The sequence below is a fragment of the Gadus morhua genome, chromosome 15 (assembly GCF_902167405.1).
Source record: "Gadus morhua chromosome 15, gadMor3.0, whole genome shotgun sequence".
Taxonomy (NCBI): domain Eukaryota; kingdom Metazoa; phylum Chordata; class Actinopteri; order Gadiformes; family Gadidae; genus Gadus; species Gadus morhua.
This window is the reverse complement of record NC_044062.1, coordinates 21033187-21054888: the sequence shown is the minus strand read 5'-3', so window position 1 is coordinate 21054888 and position 21702 is coordinate 21033187. Positions and strand designations below refer to the sequence as shown.

Sequence of the window (21702 nt, the reverse complement as noted above, 5' to 3'; positions counted from 1 at the left end):
CTTTACTGAAAACAAAGTTACACAACCTGTTTCAGCCTTCCACTGGTAAACGATGGCGATATGGTACTCCGAATTCTTTTCCACCTGTCATCTTTAACCATGGTAATTCCATCTTTCAATGGTCCGAAAATGTCTTTAGCAAAGATCTGTGAACATCGGTTAATGTGTTGTTAATATCCTAAATCTCAGCCATATGTCATCTGACATCTGGACGAAGCGCATTAATTAGTTTAAACTTGAGAAACAAGTGTGAAAGGGAAACATTTGATCCTAAACAACACATTCTAAAAATAAGAAAGCCCCTCTTACCCTTCGGTTGGTGAAGGTGGAATAACACTCCTTCACTAAAATAACCTTTAGCATTTCAGGATCGGCCACCATTAACAAGGGGGAAAGTCCATCAAACTGCCTGTCCATAAACAACATAAAACGCTGCTTACCACATAATGTTACCAAATGTTTAAGAAATATTGGAATTTTATTTCTCATTACTTGTTTTGTCACTAAATTTACAAATTATCAAATGCTATGCTATTCTATTTTCAGCAACTCTAGAAAATAAACTTATTTACTGGTGATTGAAATAGCTGAATCAAGCCAGAATACTATTCTCTTCTCCATTATGTTATGTAGTCCAAATAATATTACGCATTAGGGTGGTGCTTTGTTTCTGAGATTATGAAAGTTCAATACAATCTTAAAATATACATGATACAACTTTGAACAGGAATTTATGTCAGAACAACTTACCCCCAAACATCTCCATATTTCTTATTGCATTCAAGGGTAAAATGTTGACCTTTCTGTAATAAGAATTAACATTAGATATCATGTCAACCATGGGCGTGGTCGCCGTGTTCAGTGTGCCGCAACAAAGGGATCCTGGGGGGGTTCAGACTATAGAGCGTAACAGTGATCGCCCCCTTTTAGAACAGCTCTTGTTCCGGAAGTAAATTTCCCATTAATTTTTCAGTTTACTTTTCATAAAATTGGTATATAAAGAGTTTTAAGCCTGGAACCAAGCCAATCATTCGTCAAGGTAGTCATGACCATAAAACGTTTGATTCGGGTTAAAAAATAATTTGGATAAAATAAAGTAAAGGCAAAGGTGCAAGACTGTTTTCCTCTTACTACTCATTCCATATACCATTGCAAACTTTTTTGCAGTGGTTCAAACTCAATAGTATAGCACGTTTCTTGCATCTTATAACCTTTGTCATTATTATATAGTTTATATTTCTAATGCAAGTTGTGTCATATATTCTGTTTGTGCGTGTGTGTGTATGTATAGTGTTTCAAATAGTGTATAGCGTTGTCACCGACATGATACGTTCCTTCGCTGCTGACTGCAATGACTGCATCATCGACGACTTGACTTTCGCAGGTGCGGTTAAACCTTCTTTAATAGGTCCATGGGTTTAACGTTTCCATGGTAAGAGTTAGCTCCACCAATGAAAGACGTTGTGTAATTTTTTTTTTATGGGTAGAGCAGTGGTTTCAAGTGACATCGCAAATAAAACTTATTTTTCTAAAAACTAGATGTTGCCCATTTAACTTGTGGCTTCTACAGAAGCATATACCATCGATTCACAACATAACGGCGCGTGGTACAGACACTGTAGCGTCACAGGGATTGGGAGATGGGGGCGGGCCTTCTCGGAGGGGGCTCTAGTGGGGATTCTGCTTGGCGGGGATTATTCTTGTGTGTTCCAACGGTTTTTGAGCTGAGGTAACTAAAATAAATCGCTGTCTGAGCATGACTTCATTCACTGCCTCTCCCGTGGTCATTACAATACTTTGGATGGTTACGACATTATGGCTTTTAATCAAAACCTCTATGGAGAAAATTAATGGGATTTTGACTTCCGGAACCACACTGTTGGGGTATGCCTAGGTGGTGTATTTGTGTTGTTGGCGTGTCCGACATTGCCACTGAGAGGTTCATGTTGATTTTTCAGGTGGAGTGTGTTCCTGTGTGTAATGGTTGTGAGTTAATAAAGCAAACTCTCGCAGTCGTGTGGTGTACGGGTGCGAGAGTTGTATACTGCTAAACCGTGGCTCCCGTCTTGTCCTTCCCGTGCTGCTCGCCACAATATACAACCCCAATTCCAATGAAGTTTGGACATTATGTAAAACGTAAATAAAAACAGGATACAATGATTTGCTAATCCTTTTCAACCTATATTCAATTGAATACATTACAAAGACAAGATATTTAATTTTCAAACTGATCAACTTTGTTGTTTTTTTGTAAATATTCACTCATTTTGAATTTCATGCCTGCAACATGTTTCAAAAAAGCTGGGACAGGAGCAACTTACGACTGGGAAAGTTGAGGAATGCTCAAAAAACTCCTGTTTGGAACATTCCACAAGGGAACAGGTTATTGGAAACAGGTCAGTGTCATGATTGGGTTTAAAAGATGCATCCCCAAAAGGCTCAGTCATTCACAAGCAAGGATGGGGCGAGGTTCACCACTTTGTGAACAACGGCGTGAACAAGCTGCCAAACAGTTTAAGAAAATAGTTTCTCAACGTACAATTGCAAGGAATTTATGGATTTCATAATCTACGGTCCATAATATCATCAAAAGATTCAGAGAATCTGGAGAAATCTCTGCACCTAGGCGGCAAGGCCGAAAACCAACATTGAATGCGTGACCTTCGATTCCTTAGCCGGTGTTACAACGAATTCTGCGACAAACCGAAAAGAGAGACCACAGGGAGCGCGGTTCCATATTTTTTGCAATATGCACGAGATTGAAGCGTAGACAGGCATGACAAAAACATAAATAAAACAAAAGATCTCTCCCCAACCAATTACCTTTTTATTAAAAGGTGCTTGATAAATACATTTGTTTTGATTTGATTAGCATTTCACAGACCCAGATATTGTGTTTAGTACGGTCAATCCCCGTTGCTTCTTTACCCAAAGAAAGCTACAGTCAGTGTTAAATTACACTGATTTACCTTTGAGCATTTCTTATTATAGGCTACTGTGTAAAACGCTGTTTAGAATTATTTTTTGTATCAAGAAAAGAAAGAACCACCGGTGGGGGGAGATCTTATGATTTATTTAGGTTTTTGTTATAATGCAAACGTGCATGATGCATTCGGTGTAACACAAGCAGTGACGGCTGGTGGTGATTTTGGGTGGGTGGGCTAACGAATGCATTACATTTATCAATACTTTACAGGGCTCCAGACGACATGGGTTCACCTTTATATCTCTGTTCATAACTTTCATATAATGTGAATGATTTTTCATTCAGAATAAGGTGTAGAGAAATGCGTGTCTTTATTTGAAGCACAATTATAAATAAAAAGAAAAATAAGGTGTTTAAAGTGCTTCACCGAGCGAAAATTGAACATTTCGAACTAAACCATCAAGCAAAATAAAACTTTTTTTGTGCTTAAAGTATTAAATAATTAAAATGTTGACCGGTCTCCCTTTGGCCAAAATGCGGCTGTAGACGACTCTTTGGTAGACGTCTGTGTCGCCGTCAATCATGAAGGACATGTAGGCCTATGCGGCATTTCCGACGTCCGCAGCTGTCTTTTGCTTTAAAGGGGACCTATTATGTTTTTCGACTTTTATGACCTATAAACATTGTTATAATGATTGATAGTCATGTTTAACCATACACAAAAAACAATGTCGATTTTCGGGAAACTCTTCCTCTCATCTGGGCGCTTTCAGCATTCTCTGTCAACGCTCGATTTCGTCCTTCTCCGCCCCCTCGCCCCCCTCCTGCCAACCCAACTCCGTTGTGATTGGTTACCTTCCTTGAAGCGCGCGCGCGGGCAGATTTGACCAGGCATATGGGGGCGCAGCAGGAGTGCCTCTACGTGGATGATTTCCCGGAAATCTGAACAAGTGAATCGCAAACGTTGTCCCGGGTGTTTAGCGCTCTGCACAGCCACCCCAGACTGTCAGCAGGGAATACGTCGAAATGCATGTACGTCATTATTTGACACTTTAGTATGGTTAAACATGACTATCAATCATTATAACAACGTTTATAGGTCATAAAAGTCGAAAAAGCATAATAGGTCCCCTTTAAGGTGTCGCCTATTATCGCAATGAATTCTGCAAATGCCATTTCATTGCTATACGTCGGGTTGACGTTTAATCCATTTTTCTTCATGAGAATAATTTCGGATTTAAATTTGGTGAATGGCAACTCCTCTTTGGCAATGTTGTATGCAACATTAAATTTGATCATTTCCGATTCCTTAGAGAACCTTATTGTTACTGCCTGTCGCTGAAATGCAGGAGAGGGGCCACTTTCTCTACACACTTGTCACGTCATGTTGGGTTATTTAGACATATGCTTTTTAAATGTATGATACGAAACGTTGGTGAGCCGCTTACAAATGCACTATTACCAGCCATATTCTGACCGCAATCCTGACAGTAAAAGCAATGTGTTCCGTAATGCACTGCGTAATAATAAAATGTTAGATAGATGAGTCAGCATTTAATTAATTTGTGTGACAGAAACAATTAAATTTCATGGATACATTTAAAGTTTATTCATTTATTTAAATAAATAAATGCTGATAGAAACGTTTAAAAACACATACTATACATACCCATAATTGCGCTACTGTGCTGTGATTGGTTGAAGGTCACTGTACTGTAGCTACTGTGCTAGCTGTAAGTCCAAGGTCAGCCTTTGGGCTAAACTAATTAAGCCCAAATGGGAAGCATATGAAGGGGGCGTGTCAGGGCACCTGTCAATCAAACGTCAATGGAGGCTTACGCTACTGTGCTTGGGCTAAATGAAATAAGCCCAAAAGGGGGCGTGTCACGACACCTGTCAATCACAATGAAATGGCCGCTTACGCTACTGTGCTTGGGCTGAATGACTTGCCCAAATGGGGAGCATGTGAAGGGGGCGTGTCACGATACCGGTCAATCAAAATCGAATGGAAGCTGCTACTCTGCTTGGGCTGAATACATTTAGCCCATTCACAGGAAAAAACTAGTGCTGTCAATTGATAAATATTTAATTTAGATTAATCACATTAATGTCATAGTTAACTCGTGAGTAATCGAAATTAATCGCCAAAAAAATTCTATGCTAAATATCCCTTGATTTCTTTGTCCCATTAATTTTTCTCATTTCAATGCTCTTATCAACATGGAGAAGTGCATCGGCTTGCCTTGTGCAAATGTTTTTTTATTGATAACAACATTGGCATATACTGATCAAAACAGGACGATACAAAAAAAAAGCCTATTGTGCAATTAAACGATGAACATACAAACATACTGCCTTGAACATAGCAGCCAGGCTACTGCTTCTTTGTTTTGCGCCAAAGAACAAAAAAAAAATCTAAAAAAAATCTAAAAAAAATAAATAATAAATTGCGTTAATCGCGCGATAGGTAAGGAATAATCACCGAGAGGCCGGGCAATAAACAATTTGATATGCCCGGCTCGTGGACGGCTTACCGCCCGAGACGAAGTCGAGGGCGGTAACCTTGATTATTCCTTTGATTATTCAGTTTATTCTATTTCGCGCCGGCCAACATAATAAAACAATTCAAATACTTTAATAATTAGCCTTTTTCTTATTCGTATTGCATGCTTATTAAATGTATACTCTGTTTAAGTTCATCTCCCTCGAAAAGAAGTTCCCTTTAGAACTACGGTGAATAACGTTAGCTCAGCAGTAGGTAACTCGTTTCTATAGCAACCACACAAGGCTGGATCTGATCACTAGTTTAATAACGTAGTTGCTACATTCGTATCAAGTCAGCTTTAATGACGATCGATCAAACATGCACTCCTTGGTTTATTTTTACAATGGACCTCATGTTTGAAATGTATGTGATAGAAAACGATACAAGCGGCGTATTGATCTACCGTAATAACGCGTTTAACTGACAGCACTAGAAAAAACCCAAGATATATCATCTATCCTGGGTTTTTCTGTCACTTTTTGGTGCTGTTGCTGCTTTAGGTTCTACCAAAATATAAAACAATATGTTCTAAGGTTTATAATAATATTTTTTCATTTTTACTGTAAAAGGTAGCCCTGTTAGCCCATTTATACCAGCTGTCCCTGAAAACAAGGATGGACTTTGTGTCCTCCGGACCAAAGAGCAACATGTAAAACAATAAAAAAATTAATTAAAAAAAACATTTATCAGTGGATTTATCAGTGCATAGTTCAAAAGCCAGCATCTGTGATTGTTTATCAGTTAGTTGGAACATTAAATATCTTGTCTTTGTAGTCTATTCGTGTTCGCAGTGTTATCGTCTGGTCCGCAAGACCCGGAAGGAGTGGGAGGAGCCGGTGTGACGTATTACCCTCAGCTTCCTCAGTTGTCTGTGGTGCTGCCTTCTGTGGCTAAAGTAATTATTGCAGCCTTCAGTAAGGTCCTGCTCCCCTTGTGGCTATGTATAGTATTTACGGCTTATATGTTTGGTCCTGCTTCATAGGGTCTATATATGCCGCTTTTCCACTGCATGGTACCAGCTCGACACGACTCAGCTCGCATTTTTTGCGTTTCCACCGCGAAAACATGGTATCTGGTACCTGAAGTGGCTGCTTTTTCTAGTACCGCCTCGCTCTAGGTTCCAAGCGGCTGAGCCGATGCTAAAAGGTGACGTCGGCAGACGGCCGGCCACTGATTGGCCAGAGAGTGTGACGAAGTCACGAGAGCGACATGGCAACCATGCTGGTAACAGCCATAGCAGCGCCGCAGCCAACATATTCCACTTCTTCAACTTCTTCAACATGCCAGCTAATAATAGTAATGTTATCGATGTCCTCCATTGTTGTTATGTGGGTTCTGTCCATGTGTGGGTTGCGTAGGTGTTGTTTGCGTCGCGTACAAAAATACGTCACGGCCCTTTCGCGCAGCCGACCCCGCCCACGTCCAGGAGGTACTATTTGCGGTGGAAAACGACCCGTGCTGCTACCGTCACACTCTCTGGCCAATCAGTGGCCGGCCGTCTGCCGACGTCACCTTTTAGCATCGGCTCAGCTGCTTGGAACCTAAAGCGAGGCGGTACTAGAAAATGTAGCCACTTCAGATACCATGTTTTCGCGGTGGAAACGCAAGAAATGCGAGCTGAGTCGAGTCGTGTCGAGCTGGTACCATGCAGTGGAAAAGCGGCATTAGGTTCTTAAAATACGTAACAGTAGGGGAGACCAGGGACAGTTGTAACAGGGGACGGTTATGAAGCTATGATGACGAAACTCACTGTGCTTGTGCCCATTTAGTTTCCCTCCTTACTTGCGAAAACGGGAGTCGCATTTGAAACCTACAGGGGGCGCTATAAAGCAAAGTCTGTTTTTGTCAAAAAAACACTTTTCTTCCCGATGTTCTTTTTTGGATGCTGTCCAAAGATAAAATGTCTACGAATTCAAACAAGTATTATTAGAATCCCTGTTTTGTAAGCTAGAAATATACATGGCTATCAAGTGTCAAACTAGCAGTCAAGCCAGTTGACATGAGATCAAAACATGGTTCGTCATACTGGGACAGTTGTAACGCCCTGTTACAACCGTCCCAGTATGACGAACGAATGTTTGAGTTAATGTTATTTTTTTTGGTTTTGTAAATTTGTGAAGTGTTCATATAGTGTAATAATTCTTATGTTAATAGAGGTGTTCTACGCATTAAATCATTTTCCGCATTATAATTTGACGGCTTCACCTCTTTTTTGCCGTGTAGTATGAAAAGAAAAGGTAATCATTACAAATAAATATGATACATTAATAATCATTAATCATTACTAATAAATATAATAATTAATAATAACAATAACATGAAATATAAGTAATATTGAGTATATGATTGACTAATTACATATATTTTGGACATGTTACAACCGTCCCTGACATGTGTTACAACCATCCCATACACTGGGATGGTTGTAACAGTGAGTGAGACTGTATTAAAATCAATTTTGCAACCTGTACATATTTTCATAAAACCACTTAAATACCATGTTTCAGTAGATGACAGATTGAAGTTTATAATATAACAAATTGGTTATTCCAGTGTAAATGGTTTTTGATTTATTGCTAAAAAATGCAAAAAGTGTTACAACTGTCCCTGGTCTCCCCTACTCACCTTCATAAAGTAAGGCAATGTTCCCATAAAAGGAAAGGGTCTTGGCCCACGAACGCCCATCTTTTTAAAATGGTTGAACGGCCAAATGCCATACCTGCAAAATAGAAAGAAACAAAACAATAAGTTGATTAATATATGCCCCCAAAAGCATAAAATGTCTCACGCACACTATTGTATTAAATACAACACACAGAAAACTCTAGTACTATTAAGCTCAAGTATTTTACTTACAACAACAATAGGGTTAAGGTGAGAACAATTAGAGTCCATGTCGTCGCTGAGAAAAACGGTAAGAAAAACATGTTTTCGGAGTTGAAACAACGAATCTGCTGCTTTTGAAACGAGGAAGTATAATCAGGTTCCCAACGGAGACGGTGTGCACGGGACTCTAGATCGACGCCACTTCGCCCGGGGCGGGACATAACGTCCTACGTCACTCGCTATGGGTGTGCATGTATGCGCGTAGCCGTTTGTCTCAGGGATCTGTGCACGAACTCCCTTGCACCACAGGATTACGAGCGTCAGCGTCGTTCGCGATGGAGGGTGGGTGACATTCCTACAGTCTGTGATGATAGGCTATATTTCAACAAATTACTTACTATTACTAGCGATTAACATGACGAAACAACACGAACTAAGCTAACATTAGACTATAGCCATACCAGATAACCCCATACCAAGCAGGTATGAAGTGGCGAAGTGGGGAAGGATGCCATGGAGCTCGGCAGTGGGGTGCACAGTGTGTACTGTTCTCTGTTCTTCGAAAAAAATCCCTAGCTAACCCTGACTTTCTATTAAACTGAACCATTTTGCAACAGGCAACTGTGTGTTGGTGTGTCTTATTGCTTCCCAAGTCTGTGTACCTGCATCTTTCCCACCCCTGGCTAATAGTTTCAGCTTTTGTACTGTATATCAGAAATGATCACCCTGTATGACCACACTGCTGACTTGTTGAGGTTTGGTGAGCGCTCACGCATTTCTCTAGGTATCTTAAGTTTCCTACTTGAGTCATCAAAACTTTTGACTTTGTGTTATTGTAAGAAATATTGTGTTGCAAAAACACTTTGTGTCTTACCCTTACCGTTAGCCTAACCTAACCTTAACCCCAATAAAATGTATTCATCATAAACTACAAGTTACGCAAAATGGCATATAAACATCCAGTCCAATATGAAAGAAAAAAGCTAGCTTCATTAAGAATCGAACACCTTATCCCCGCGTTAATGAGTTGTTCTCTGACCACTAACCCATCAGGTCTTACTTTGTACATGTGATTCAAGAGTTAACCACTTGACAATCTTTAAACTTCGGTTGCCTAGAAATTGTAAAGGCAGTGATGTGTGTACACTGTGCGCGTATCCGTCACTCGCGATGTGTGTGCAGTCCAAAATGAAAGAAAAAACCTTGCATCACTAGGGAATCGAACCCCCAATCATCAGTCTTTAAACGTTGGTCGTTGGTAACTGTAAACAATGAGATCGCATTTTGTTTAACTGCTAACTAACATACGGGTTTATGCGTTCACTGAACAAAGATTATGGAAATAAAAGACCACTTTTCAATCACAAAAATCATCAGAACCGTTATTACCAACCCATAGACACTGAAAGCCTAAACCTTTCTCCCATGCACACCGATCGCGAGTGACGGCTACGCGCACACATGCACACCCATAGCGAGTGACGTAGGACGTAAAGTCCCGCCCCGGGCGAAGTGGCGTCGATTCAGAGAGTCCCCGGTGGGGAAGACGTCTTGGTTTGGAGATATAAAAACATGTGGGAGGAGCTACATGTTTAGTGATGGGGGTTGGTAACGGTTGAAAAACGGTCAAAAAATAAATTGTGGATGTTTTTAGAGGTTTCAAATATAAAACCCATTGGATTTTGTGCATGGAAATTTATGTAGCTTACAAAACAGGTACATTAATTCAACCATTCATAAACGTAAGCCAATGCAGTAATCATTAACTAACTAATCTTAATTATTGATTCTAGTAATCATTTGCTAATGGTGTGCATGTTAACTAAGGTATTAAGTGATCAATTATTTTATTGTGTTAGGTATAAGGTTCAACCCTAGTGATCAGATTTCTGAGGCAAAATGCGGGGACATTTTCGGTTCAGAATCGAAAAACCTCCAAAACAAGTAGTGTTTTTGTCTTTGAAAAACTAAAACGGGGACACTGCCCTTACCATTCATAAAGCAGTTTCTCTCTCCCTATTTCTCCTTAATTGCGAAGAAATTGATTAACAATGAGGTTTTTTTCTCTGATCAAAGCAGCTGAGATCACAAACTCCATAAAGTCAGCTGTTATAAATAGGTATCAGCCAATATGGAGAGGAAAATATCGAGTTCAAGGAGAAATAGGCAATCAACTTACTCAATGAGATTACGCCAGTCAGCAAGCCAGAGAGTGCTAGTCATCACTGACCCTTACAGGCTTGCACAAGTTCGTGATGAATAGTTTAACAGCTCAGTTCAGGTCATAAGGAGCAGATGTGTATCTTGTCAAACTATAGAAGATAATGTTGATTTCTTAACAGCTCAGTTCAGATCTGTAGGGTCAAAACACTTTGCATCGCGTGCGTGGTCATTTACTGTGGTCATTATCTGCAGTTAAGATTACAATCCTTACTGCCGAGTCATTCAGGCTCTGACACAACTCAAGAGCAAGGGAAACATGTTTTTATTCTGCGTGTATTATCGGTCACTAATAATTTACAACATACCCAAATCAAAATACATAACATATACATACACATGGTTTAAACAATCTAAGATCAAATGTATTATTATTACAACATGTTTTAGAATCACCAAAAATAAATGGGATTGTAAAATAAACATATTTTTCTAACTGTCTTGAATCAACAGTGGATAGCATGCAAACTATTCCAATGTAGAAAGGCGTTAAAGCTATGCAACATGATCAAAATTAAAGCCAATTTTCTACAGCACAACAAATTAAATTATGTCTCTCTTCAATTGTGTCTCTCTTCAAAATCCGTTAACTCAGTATTTATTGCATCAGATGAAATACCAAAAGCCTATATTTATATAGGAACTCAACAGACTCCCATTTACTTTGATAAGATAAAAGAAGTGAAGTGTTGTGAAGTGTTGTAAGTGAATCAAAAGTCGAACAGAATAGAATTTCTGAGATATAATTAATCGTGTTCTTTTATACGCCTATGTTTTCACCATGTACGGCACTTTGACCAGAGAAAAATGTTTTTAAATGTGCCTTATAAATACATTTTACTTACTTACTTACTATAATTAAGATAAGAGATAGGATTGTTGGGCGATTTTTTCATTGATCGAGGATTAGAGTTCCCTTCGACTAAGCATAAGCTTGATCGGCTCCTTGGGCTGAAACAACATATTAAATTCCAGAGGAACCTGCAGAAAGAAAGAATGAAAGAAATGTAACGTTTCTAAATATGGCAGACACTTTATCCAAATCAACAACAAGTTGATTGTTGAAATTAGAAACACTTAGTGTGACCCAGTTCCCCTATCAACCAGATATCAGCATCAGTCAGGAAAGAAGTGTGTCTTACAACGGTGTCTTTGCAGGTCTCCACGTAGTGATCCTGCAGAAGGCGCACCAGAACCATCTTCATCACCATCACAGCGAAGCGCATCCCCACACAGTTCCGTGGACCCAGGCCAAAGGGCATGTAGGCATAGGGGTGGATGTCCTCCCCGTGGTCTTTACTGAATCTGAGAAACACAAAACACAGGAGCACTTACTGACAGGTTTGCTTTTGGGTTTGTTAAATAATGGAAGGAAGGTAGGCCTATAGCAAACTTAAGCTGGAACATCGTGTTGTCAAATAGCCGTCAGACCGCTTGTCTATTCCGGCGGAAGAATGAATTGCATGGTATATTTCAGCAGAACTACATTTCAAAACCTTAAGAATGTGAACTAGGTTTGTAGTAATGTTTTGGTTTGCATATAGTATGACCCTATGACAATATATTACACAATATATAGACACTTTAACATGTCAACTAATGTTAGTTATCAGTAAAGATGAAATTGTTAACTACCACCTAAACCAGGGCAAATTAATTGATACAGATACATCAATGTAAACTATTGCATAGAAAATAGAAAATCCTAAAGGTGGTTATTTTCTAAATACCGTTCTGGTTTGAAGAGCTCAGGGGAAGTCCAGAAGCGGGGGTCTCGGTGGAGGTTTGTCAAAGGGACCCCCACCGCTGTCCCTTCAGGGATGGTGAGTCCATTGATTTGGATGGTTTTTTTGCACATTCTGTCAATTCGAGGGGCGGTTGGCAGCAACCGCATAGACTCAGAAATCACATTGTCCAGGTACTCCAGATTCACCAGGTCCTCATAGGAAACAGGACTCTAGGGCCAAACAGAATGATATCATCACATCCTTACTAACTGTAACTGACAGTTCCACAGGGTTCTAGTCCACCAACCTTGAGGGGCAGACCATCCTTAGAGTCACTTTATACCAAGTTCATAAAGAAAATGGTTTTCAAAGAAGTGAAACAGAAGACCTATAAACTAGGGTGAAAGGCATTGCTCAATTTTGATTCAGTGTGTACGATCAGTCTCAAAACTAATAGAAATTTAACTAAAATACTTTTTTCTGTAGAGAATTGAAATTACTATATTTGGGGGTCCGAGCGGCAAAGCTGCTTGGTCCCCTATTGTTTCTGTAACGTTTTGTTTTTTTCTCAAATTCTGTCATACTGCATCCTATACCGTAAGTCGAAAGCTCTTGACATTTTCAGGTATGATTACCAGTAACCCCCACTACCCATAAACCCAAATTTGGTACTGCACCCAAAGGTGGCGCTATTGAAAAAAAATCATGAATTAGGCTTATTTCTCAATCAAAATTCTCTAGAATCAGATTAATCTATAAAACCCTGGGTCTTATGTTCCATTTGAGAAATATTGGCCAATCAATTTGGAGCAGTTAGCCAATTTTTCTTATATGACCATTTTGTTATAAAAACATATAATAAAACATACGACTACCGGTATTATTAGGTGGATACTAGTGATGGGTCGCGAACGATTCGGTCAGAACCAATGAATCCCGAAGGTGAACGACGACAACTGATTCCCAAAACAAGGGAACTGATTCCATTTTTTTTTTTTTAAACATATAACAAAAATATGGTCACATAAATAAAATATACAAACGTCTAAAACATTCTCATCGAATCAGCCAATGAGAGCAGGTAGCAATCGAATTGCCATGGCCCATGGGTAAACAAATGATAAGGCACCACCACACAAGTTTACTAACGATCGCTGTAGGCTTCAATATCATGCAAGCACTTTATGTTTTATTTTTATTTTGTTCTACATCACAATTGCTGATTTAATAAAGTATTGTTTTTACCTACCATTACGAGTCTCTTTTGGTCTAGTTGCTAACGTGCTTCACTGCTTATTAGCACTACTTGGAAGACGCCATTTAATTCTTACTGCACCCCATTATTTATTAAGGATATTTATGAGAAAAAAAGGCACGTATGTCCTTTATAGATATGCTTAATATTTACACTTAACCTGGGTAATTTCGGCAGAACATTAGATACTAGTAGGCTTCATACATGTTGATTAACATTTATTCCAAAATTTCCGATTCCCTAGCAAATGACGTAACAGACCATCTGACCTAAGGAACGAATCGTGATAGTGAACGGAACTGAAAGAACCGATTCCCTGAAAATAATCGTTTTGCCCATCCCTAGTGGATACCAATACCCCCCACTACCCATAAACCCAAATTGTGATACTGCACCCAAAGGTGGCGCTATACATTTTTTTTATGAACTAGCCTTATTTCTCCTTACCAGATTGACCTGGACTCAAAATTCTTTCATCATATTAATCACTAAAATCTGCTGCATCTTTTTCACCCTGTTCTTCTGCTCTAAAAAATTTAACTTTTCCCACAATTTCATAGAAAAGCCAAACGTCCCACAGTCTCAACCCATATTGCCAATATGACCATTTTGATATTGTGTAACTACCATATGGCTATCATTAGGTGGATACCATTAACAGTGCACATTTTCAGATCTGTACTCTTTTAAGAAATTCCTTAATTCTCTTGTGAAATGTGTGCTTGGAGTTTTCTTGATGTTGTGTGCTTATCAATAGACATTTTCACGATGTGAATGAGGCTTCATGCAGTTCAGCAATGTTAGTGGCTCAATGGGATAATTCATTGTACTGGTGAACCTTAGGTTGAGAGTTCAAATCTTGATTAGAGCATTATAAACAAGCTGAACCTGACATTCTGTCATTGCCACTCATTTACAGTTTTTTCTCAGTTGCTTTGGTACATTTCTCAGATCAGAATTTAAATTTGCAAAACATTAAGTGCATTTCTCAAAACAATTCATACAAATAGCAAAACACCATGGATTTCATGCAAAAGCCATTCTCTTGCTCAAAATCCTTAGTTAGTTTCTCAAAAGTAAATATCTGTGTCAATGAACATGTCAGTGCCTTTACAATGACAAGTCCTTGTTCCATTGTGTACGGATAAGAGAGTCAAATTGCTTAGTCATGTTTTCAATATAACAGTGTACTCTGGAGGGTTCTGATGTAAACTATGTTTAAAGACAATTATTGTAAATTGTAAGTTAGTGTATGGAGAGAGACTGGACAAGATTCACATTTACGCTTTGACTGTTTGTACTGTAATTTGTTGACAGACCATGTCATTGCTAGAAATGTAAACATATGAAAATCTCCTTAGGGTAAACTGTACATGCATTGCTGTAGGAATTACAGTGCAGTCTTCCTAAAACTGCTGACGTTCCTGTCTGTTGGGCCACAAATTCTCAGGCAGCCTCACTCCTCTTCTTCTCTCTGGCTGTTGACCCTGTCCAATTCCTTGTCCTTCCATTGTCAGACAATGTAACATTGTGTTGTGCTCCAGCTATATATATACTTGCCAGTTCATAGTTCAGGAGATCCACCTTTGAGCTATTTCAGTAAACTGGGTGATCGTTGGTTGATCTAACACTTCACACATTTCCCTTCTTTAGAGAAAGTCTAGATTCACCTGGTAGCAATTTACAAAATCAGGACAGATTTAGAAAAAAAGTCTAATGGAAATGTATAGAAATATGCTTGACATATTATGACAACTTGTTCAACCATTTTGCACTTATGCAATGAACCAATGCCTAAATGTTGTGGGGGTGAGACTATTCAATAGAGACCCATTACAATACATTTTGATCAACATGACATAAGCAATTGATAATGTAGGAAAGAGTAGAGAATTGTACATAATCATCTGCATGAATGTACCAAAGCATTTGCAACTTGAGAAAAAATGAGAAACTGCTTTTTTGATGTGCACAGGTGACACAATGATGTGAAGATTGAACAGGTAGTTTTGAGAATTACAATTCTGATCTGAGAAATGTACCAAAGCGACTGAATAAACACTGTAACACAACATTGAACAGCACCTGAAATTCATCAGGCAATCAACATTCCGGCTCATTAGTTTCCAAGAATCTGACTGCCAAGACATAGTTTTGCATTAAGGGGAACTTCTTCGTTAACCATTTTTCCTTCATAATTAACTATTGCATAGTTATATTTCTTCCGTTAGTGTTCTTGACTACAAATGTTTAATTTCCCGAGGATTTCAAAGATTTTTCAGGTATATGCTTTTAAGAAAGCCCTTAATTAACTTGAGAAATGTGTGCTTGGAGTTTTCTGGATGTTGTGTGCTTATCAATAGACATTTTGGCAATGTGAATGAGGCTGAAGTTCAGGTTTATAAGTGGCTCAATGGGATAATGCCATGTACAGGTGATCCTTAGGTTGAGAGGTTAGGCTTTTAGGGTTTCACCTAAAAGCCGAGGCATAGTATTGCATCAAGTGAAACATCTTCATCAGCATCTTTCCTTTATGATTATATGTCATATTTATATATCTTCCATTAGTGTGTTCTTGACTTTTAATTTTGCTCGGACCCCGTTAATCACCACTTGCGGTTAAATTCATATTTGTAACTTCCCCAAGTCTTATAAAGACTGAAGCGAAGTTCATACTCCATTTGAAACTGTTATCTGCAGAATTGTGCATCACAGTGTTTTGGCATTTAAACTCTTCATGTTGAACATATTGCATTTAATATCCTCACAATGATGAAACTGGCTGTAAACTGTACACTTGTGCACCAAATCGGAGAAATATTGGAGCAAATTACATGTTTTGGAAAGTGCACGTCGATCTTTTGCTGCAGGGTTTGCTGAGCATCAGGGTTCAAGGCCAGGTTGTACAGGATGTAAGACAGCGTGGCACTGGTAATGTCATAGCCACCAAATATGAAGATTAATGCCTGGGAGAGTATTTCAGGTTCAGTCAAACCTGGACAGAGACGAAAACAGACAAAATATAGTAAGCAAGCAACCATGACAGGGTCCAACTGTATGACCTTATGACTGACCGTATGACTGTAAGACCGACAGTATGACTGTATGACTGTATGACCGACAGTATGACTGTATGACCGACAGTATGACCGACAGTATGACTGTATTACCCTAAGCCTATGACGAATAGTGCTGAAAGTATAACAAGTTTCATGCATATTGCACCTTCCTAGTGGTAATGGCAGTCTGTTGAAATGCTGAACTTCCAGGCCTTGTTATAGCGCCACCTATGTGTTATTCTGCCACATGAACTAAGATGCACCCTCAACCCAAATCCAACCTTTGCTCAGCTACATAATGAGATGAAGTATCAGTTTAAGATAGAATTAAAACGCATACTCAACCGAAACTGACTGATGGCTAGGCCATTAATGACGTTGGGATTCACTATTCATATGGGACCATGCCATAAAATCAACCAAAATAACAATCGCTGATCAGACTTCAGCAAGCATATATTCATTCACTTTTTGCGGAAAACCTGCGGTCTGCAACGTACAGCTCCATATAACCAATCAGCCAACAAACTTATTGGCTCAGCGGATTCAGACACTCCACAGCTAGCACACTGAACGTCAGGTAACCTTGTCCTAGGCCTACTAACCTAAAGACGAAACGTCTGGAATTGGGTGTTCAATGTTCCTATAGCGACGAGAGAAGGCGGGAGCATGCTTCAGAAGTACTGGTATCAACAGTTACATGGCTTTAGTGGCATGAGGCGAGAGAGAAGGAGGTCAAGGTCTTTGTTTTTTGTTCTGTTTGTCTTGAATAATTTTTTAGAATATTCTAAAAAATAGTTACGTCTAACCATGCCAGCACCTGCCCCCTTGACCCGGACCCCATCTCCCGGTTTACATCCTACCTGACAAATCGCACCAATCAGGTCACATGGAATAGCTCCTTGTGCAAATCATGCACTCTCGACACTGGTGTCCCTCAAGGCTCTGTACTAGGGCCCCTTATTTTCTCCCTATGTACTGTAACTAGATCATTAGGCTCTGTTATCACATCACATGGTTTATCCTATCGCTGCTACGCTGATGACACTCAGCTTTTCCTCTCTTTCCCTCCTCTGACATCACCCTGTTTGCAACGCCCTTCTCAGAATGTCTGTCAGACATCAGCACTTGGACGACTGCCCATCACCTGAAGCTTAACTTCAACAAGACTGACCTTCCCCTTACGCCAGGGAAAGATTGCCCCCACATGGACTTACTGGCCCTCTCACTTAATGTGTGCACTTATTGTATGTTGTACGTCCTTGCAATTAATAGTACTTAGCATTGTGTAGCATCTTATCCTAGCTATCTTTGTCTTAAACAGGGAAGGGGTTAACCTAACAATTGTTAGTGATTGGCACTTGGTTCTATGACTATCCTTACTGTACCGGCAGCGATGTATTGTTTCTCTTTCTTCTGACAAATGTACTTATTGCAAGTCGCTTTGGATAAAAGCGTCTACTAAATACCCTAAATGTTCTCCTTCTCCAAGAGAACAGAAAATGTATTTTGGTAGTCCTCCCCATATTTTCCCCTCAGTTCAAGATCTACTTTTCTGGCTGAACTGCTGATATGTGGACAGGGCAGAGACAGGTACCTGCATTCATTTTTTAAATGTACTTTTAGTACTTAATTAAGTAGTCTAGTAGTTTCACGTCATCATCGTACCTTTACTTGGCTCCACTCCGTCCTTAATGTCAGACTCGTTGATCTCACTATCAATCATCAGCTGAAGGAAATCACTGTGTCTCTAAACAGAACAGAACACAAACTCAAAACGGGAAAGGTTAACACAGAAGATGCTTCATTCTATGGAGAGCATTTAAGTCCTGTCTCAGTACTGCCCCTACGAGCTCCCACTCTGCCTACAATTGTAATGTCTGCACAAAAAATGTGGAAAAAAACAAGGGCTTACAGATTTATCTTCCTTGTGGTCATGTTTGAAGCTTTTAAGTAGGTTCTGAAAGTAATCCACACTTGCTTTGTTGACTATTGAAAAGCCAATCAACCTAAAAAAGTATTGAGCAATCGGCAAGGCAACTGAAAGAGAAAAATACATAATAGGAATGTAACAAACCAAGTGTTTTGCAGATAATATGACAGCATTTGCTTGCTCGTCGTCTTACCATCACCAATATTAGGAATAGTTTGATAGAGAAAACATACTTATTACAAAAAAAGGCCAGATTTTCATCTTCAGGAGATTTCTGAGTTGAACGCTGAGAGGACCATCTGGATTGACTGTGGTGTCGCTGTCAATGCTGAAGGAAGCGCTGGTTATTACATCCAAGCAGTAAGGGCTGACAAATCTAAAAGGAAATAGTTTGAAATGTGACTTTCCTGTAAATCCACCTTCTGTTCAATACTGTTCAATATAATCAAAAGGCTTCACCAAAATAACACACTTCTATGATAGTCTTATTCTCATTTCCCTTCCTACCGACTACCCACAATTACCCACATTTCTTTTTCAATCATTTTGCAATTATTTTTGAATGAATTGACTACAAATACTGTACAGGGAGAACTGTACTCACTAGAAGGTAACACCATCACATTACTGTAAAGTAGTGATGTGTGTAGTAGTGTGTGTCTGTGTGTTATATCCCTAAACTATAGATATATTCCAACACTGTCAAACACCAAACTCATATTTTAAATGGGTATAGTACATGGATTCATGTAAAGGCAAAAGTGTTAAATAAAACCTGTGTATGTTTGTTGTTGAACTTGTGTATAAGTTAAATAACCGTACAAAAACAAGTTTCTTTTTTTACTTTTTTACATCCACAGATTGGTCTGGCTTTTCAGTGTCGAGGGTTTTAACAAGTCGGTCAGCATAGCGTTCAACAATGGGAAAGACCTTAATGAAGAACAAAGCAGAAAGTAAATTAGAGATTGTACAATATTGACCCACCATTTTGTAAATCAGGCTTCACATTTACTGGAAAATAAACATCGCTCGTTCTTTACTGAAACATGTAAGATGCACTACCTGTCTCAGCCTTCCACTAGTAAACGATGGCGATATGGTACTCCGGATTCTTTTCCACCTGTCATCTTCAACCAAGGTAAGTCCATCTTTCAATGGTCCGAAAAGTTCTTTAGCAAAGGTCTGTGAACATGGGTTGATTTGTTGTTAATATCCTAAACACAGCCTTATATCATCTGACATCTGGACAAGGTGCATTAATTAGGTAAATGCTTTTTATTTGGATATTTCATTGAGAAATAAGTTTGAAAGGGAATCATTTGATCATAAACAACACATTCTGAAATAAGAAAGGCTCTCTTACCGATCGGTTGGTAAAGGTTGAATAACACTCCTTCACTAAAATAACCTTTAGCATGTCAGGATCTGTTACCATTAATAAGGGGGAACGTCCTTCAAACTGCCTGTCCATAAACAAGATAAAACTCTGCTTACCACATAATGTTACAAATTATCCTCGGGGCTCTCCGGTGGCTCACCGGGTAGAGCGCGTACCATATAGGCTCAGTCCTAAAACGTAGTGACCTGGGTTCGAGTCCTGCCTGTGGTCATTTGCTTCATTTCTTCCACACTATCTCCCATACCTTCCACTCTATCGCACTCTATTATAAAGCATTAAAATAAAAAATATATATATACAAATTATGCTATGCTATTTTTCAGCACAGTAACTAGAAAATGAACGATTTCACTGGAAATTTAAATAGCTGATTTTTATGTATTATATAATATTGATAATAATCAATATTATTTAATATAATATAATATTGATATTAGGGGTGTAACGATACATGTATTTTTACCGAATCGTTGCGGTACAGGCACTTCAGGGTGGTTAAAGTGGTGAACCGCGCTGCGTACATAGCGTTAATATGGCGAATGTAAAGGCTTGTTTTGCGATGCAGAATTTAAAACTTGAAGTCGGAGTTCCCTCCCGGACCGTTTGGCCAAAGTATACTACTCCGACTCTGTAATCCAACTCCGTAACTACGGAGACCCCTCAGCAACTCTCCGTCAGGATGTCGGATACTCAATGCAATTCGCCGCCCAATCGATCTTATATGTTTACTATAAACCATGTAAGCAGTGTTGTAAATAAACTTCCAAAGTTATTCAAATCTTATTTGGTGTTTTATTGGTCCTTAAGGTGCAAAGTAAACAATGTACAAAGTAATTGAGGTGCAAAGTCAAACCGGAGAAGTGATTCCAGAAATGATTTTGTTAGAGGACCAAGCACAGCCCTTGCCGTCTCCGTTGCGTCGACCAATAGATCTATGGCGTCAACGGATAGTTAAAAAATATTGGATTCACACGTAAGCTACGGAGAGGGTCTCCGTCACGCTCTCCGGCTATAGAGAGGGCTCTCCGTGTCTACGTACAGCACTTTAACATTCACAAGCATTTGAAAAGGCACCATCCAGGTGTTACTATCACCGTTGCTGTGGAAAAAAAAAAAAACTTTGCAAACCCAGCTCACGACACTATTTCAACAACCCCTGTCTGGGAATTCAGAAATGCAAATGCCATAACCAAGTTTATTGGTGTTTTCATTGCTGCTGATCTACGGCCATTCTCCGTTAAATTTTCCCTTTAACTATGAACCGTACCGTCTTGTACCGGACCGTGACTTCAAAACCGAGGTACGTACCGAACCGTGACTTTTGTGTACCGTTACACCCCTAATTGATATAGATCTCCAGGGATCCGCAAACGGCAACAATCACTTCTCCTCAATGCAGCGGTTCACTCTGACAGCTCATTTGTATGCAAAGGGAAGCAGCTCATTTGCATTAAAGCTACAGACACCAGAAACAGCACATTCTGAAGGGACTTAAACAGAGAAGAATAGCATTAGGTGAGAATTTATTTCATAAAAGCTAGCATCTAATGTTATTTGGCATGTTTTCTGGAACTAATATCATCATATATTTACTTGTTTGAAGAACATCATAATATGTCACCTTTAAAATAAACTTGATACAACTTTGAATGGCAAATGATGTTAGAACAACGTACCCCCAGACATCTCCATACTTCTTACTGCATTCAAAGGAAAAATTCAGACTTCTCTGCAATTATGATTAACATATATATTACTTTCGGGGGCGTGCTTGTGCGTGTGCACCTGTTAAATACAATATTTGTTTAACCT

The 21702-nt window shown here is 39.2% G+C and overlaps 1 protein-coding gene across 5 annotated transcripts in view; it reads right to left on the bottom strand.

The window, feature by feature from the left end:
- LOC115559586 (cytochrome P450 3A27) overlaps positions 1 to 21702 on the bottom strand; it is a 28338-nt gene that overhangs the window by 6103 nt on the left and 533 nt on the right. Inside the window, exons 3-13 of one of the 5 annotated variants that reach the window (XM_030378477.1) lie at positions 21567 to 21619; positions 19855 to 19954; positions 19554 to 19673; positions 19336 to 19421; positions 18725 to 18867; positions 18474 to 18598; positions 18227 to 18308; positions 16334 to 16494; positions 12248 to 12474; positions 11660 to 11822; positions 10760 to 11498 (exon numbers count right to left, since the gene is read on the bottom strand). In XM_030378477.1, the coding sequence (XP_030234337.1) occupies positions 11424 to 11498; positions 11660 to 11822; positions 12248 to 12474; positions 16334 to 16494; positions 18227 to 18308; positions 18474 to 18598; positions 18725 to 18867; positions 19336 to 19421; positions 19554 to 19673; positions 19855 to 19954; positions 21567 to 21619 (1335 nt within the window). In that variant the 3' untranslated portion in view covers positions 10760 to 11423. Of the gene's footprint in view, positions 1 to 26; positions 147 to 309; positions 410 to 750; positions 804 to 8096; positions 8191 to 8327; positions 8544 to 10759; positions 11499 to 11659; positions 11823 to 12247; positions 12475 to 16333; positions 16495 to 18226; positions 18309 to 18473; positions 18599 to 18724; positions 18868 to 19335; positions 19422 to 19553; positions 19674 to 19854; positions 19955 to 21566; positions 21620 to 21702 lie in introns of those variants that run through there. The other 4 variants (XM_030378479.1, XM_030378478.1, XM_030378474.1 and 1 more) reach the window with 4 other exon arrangements.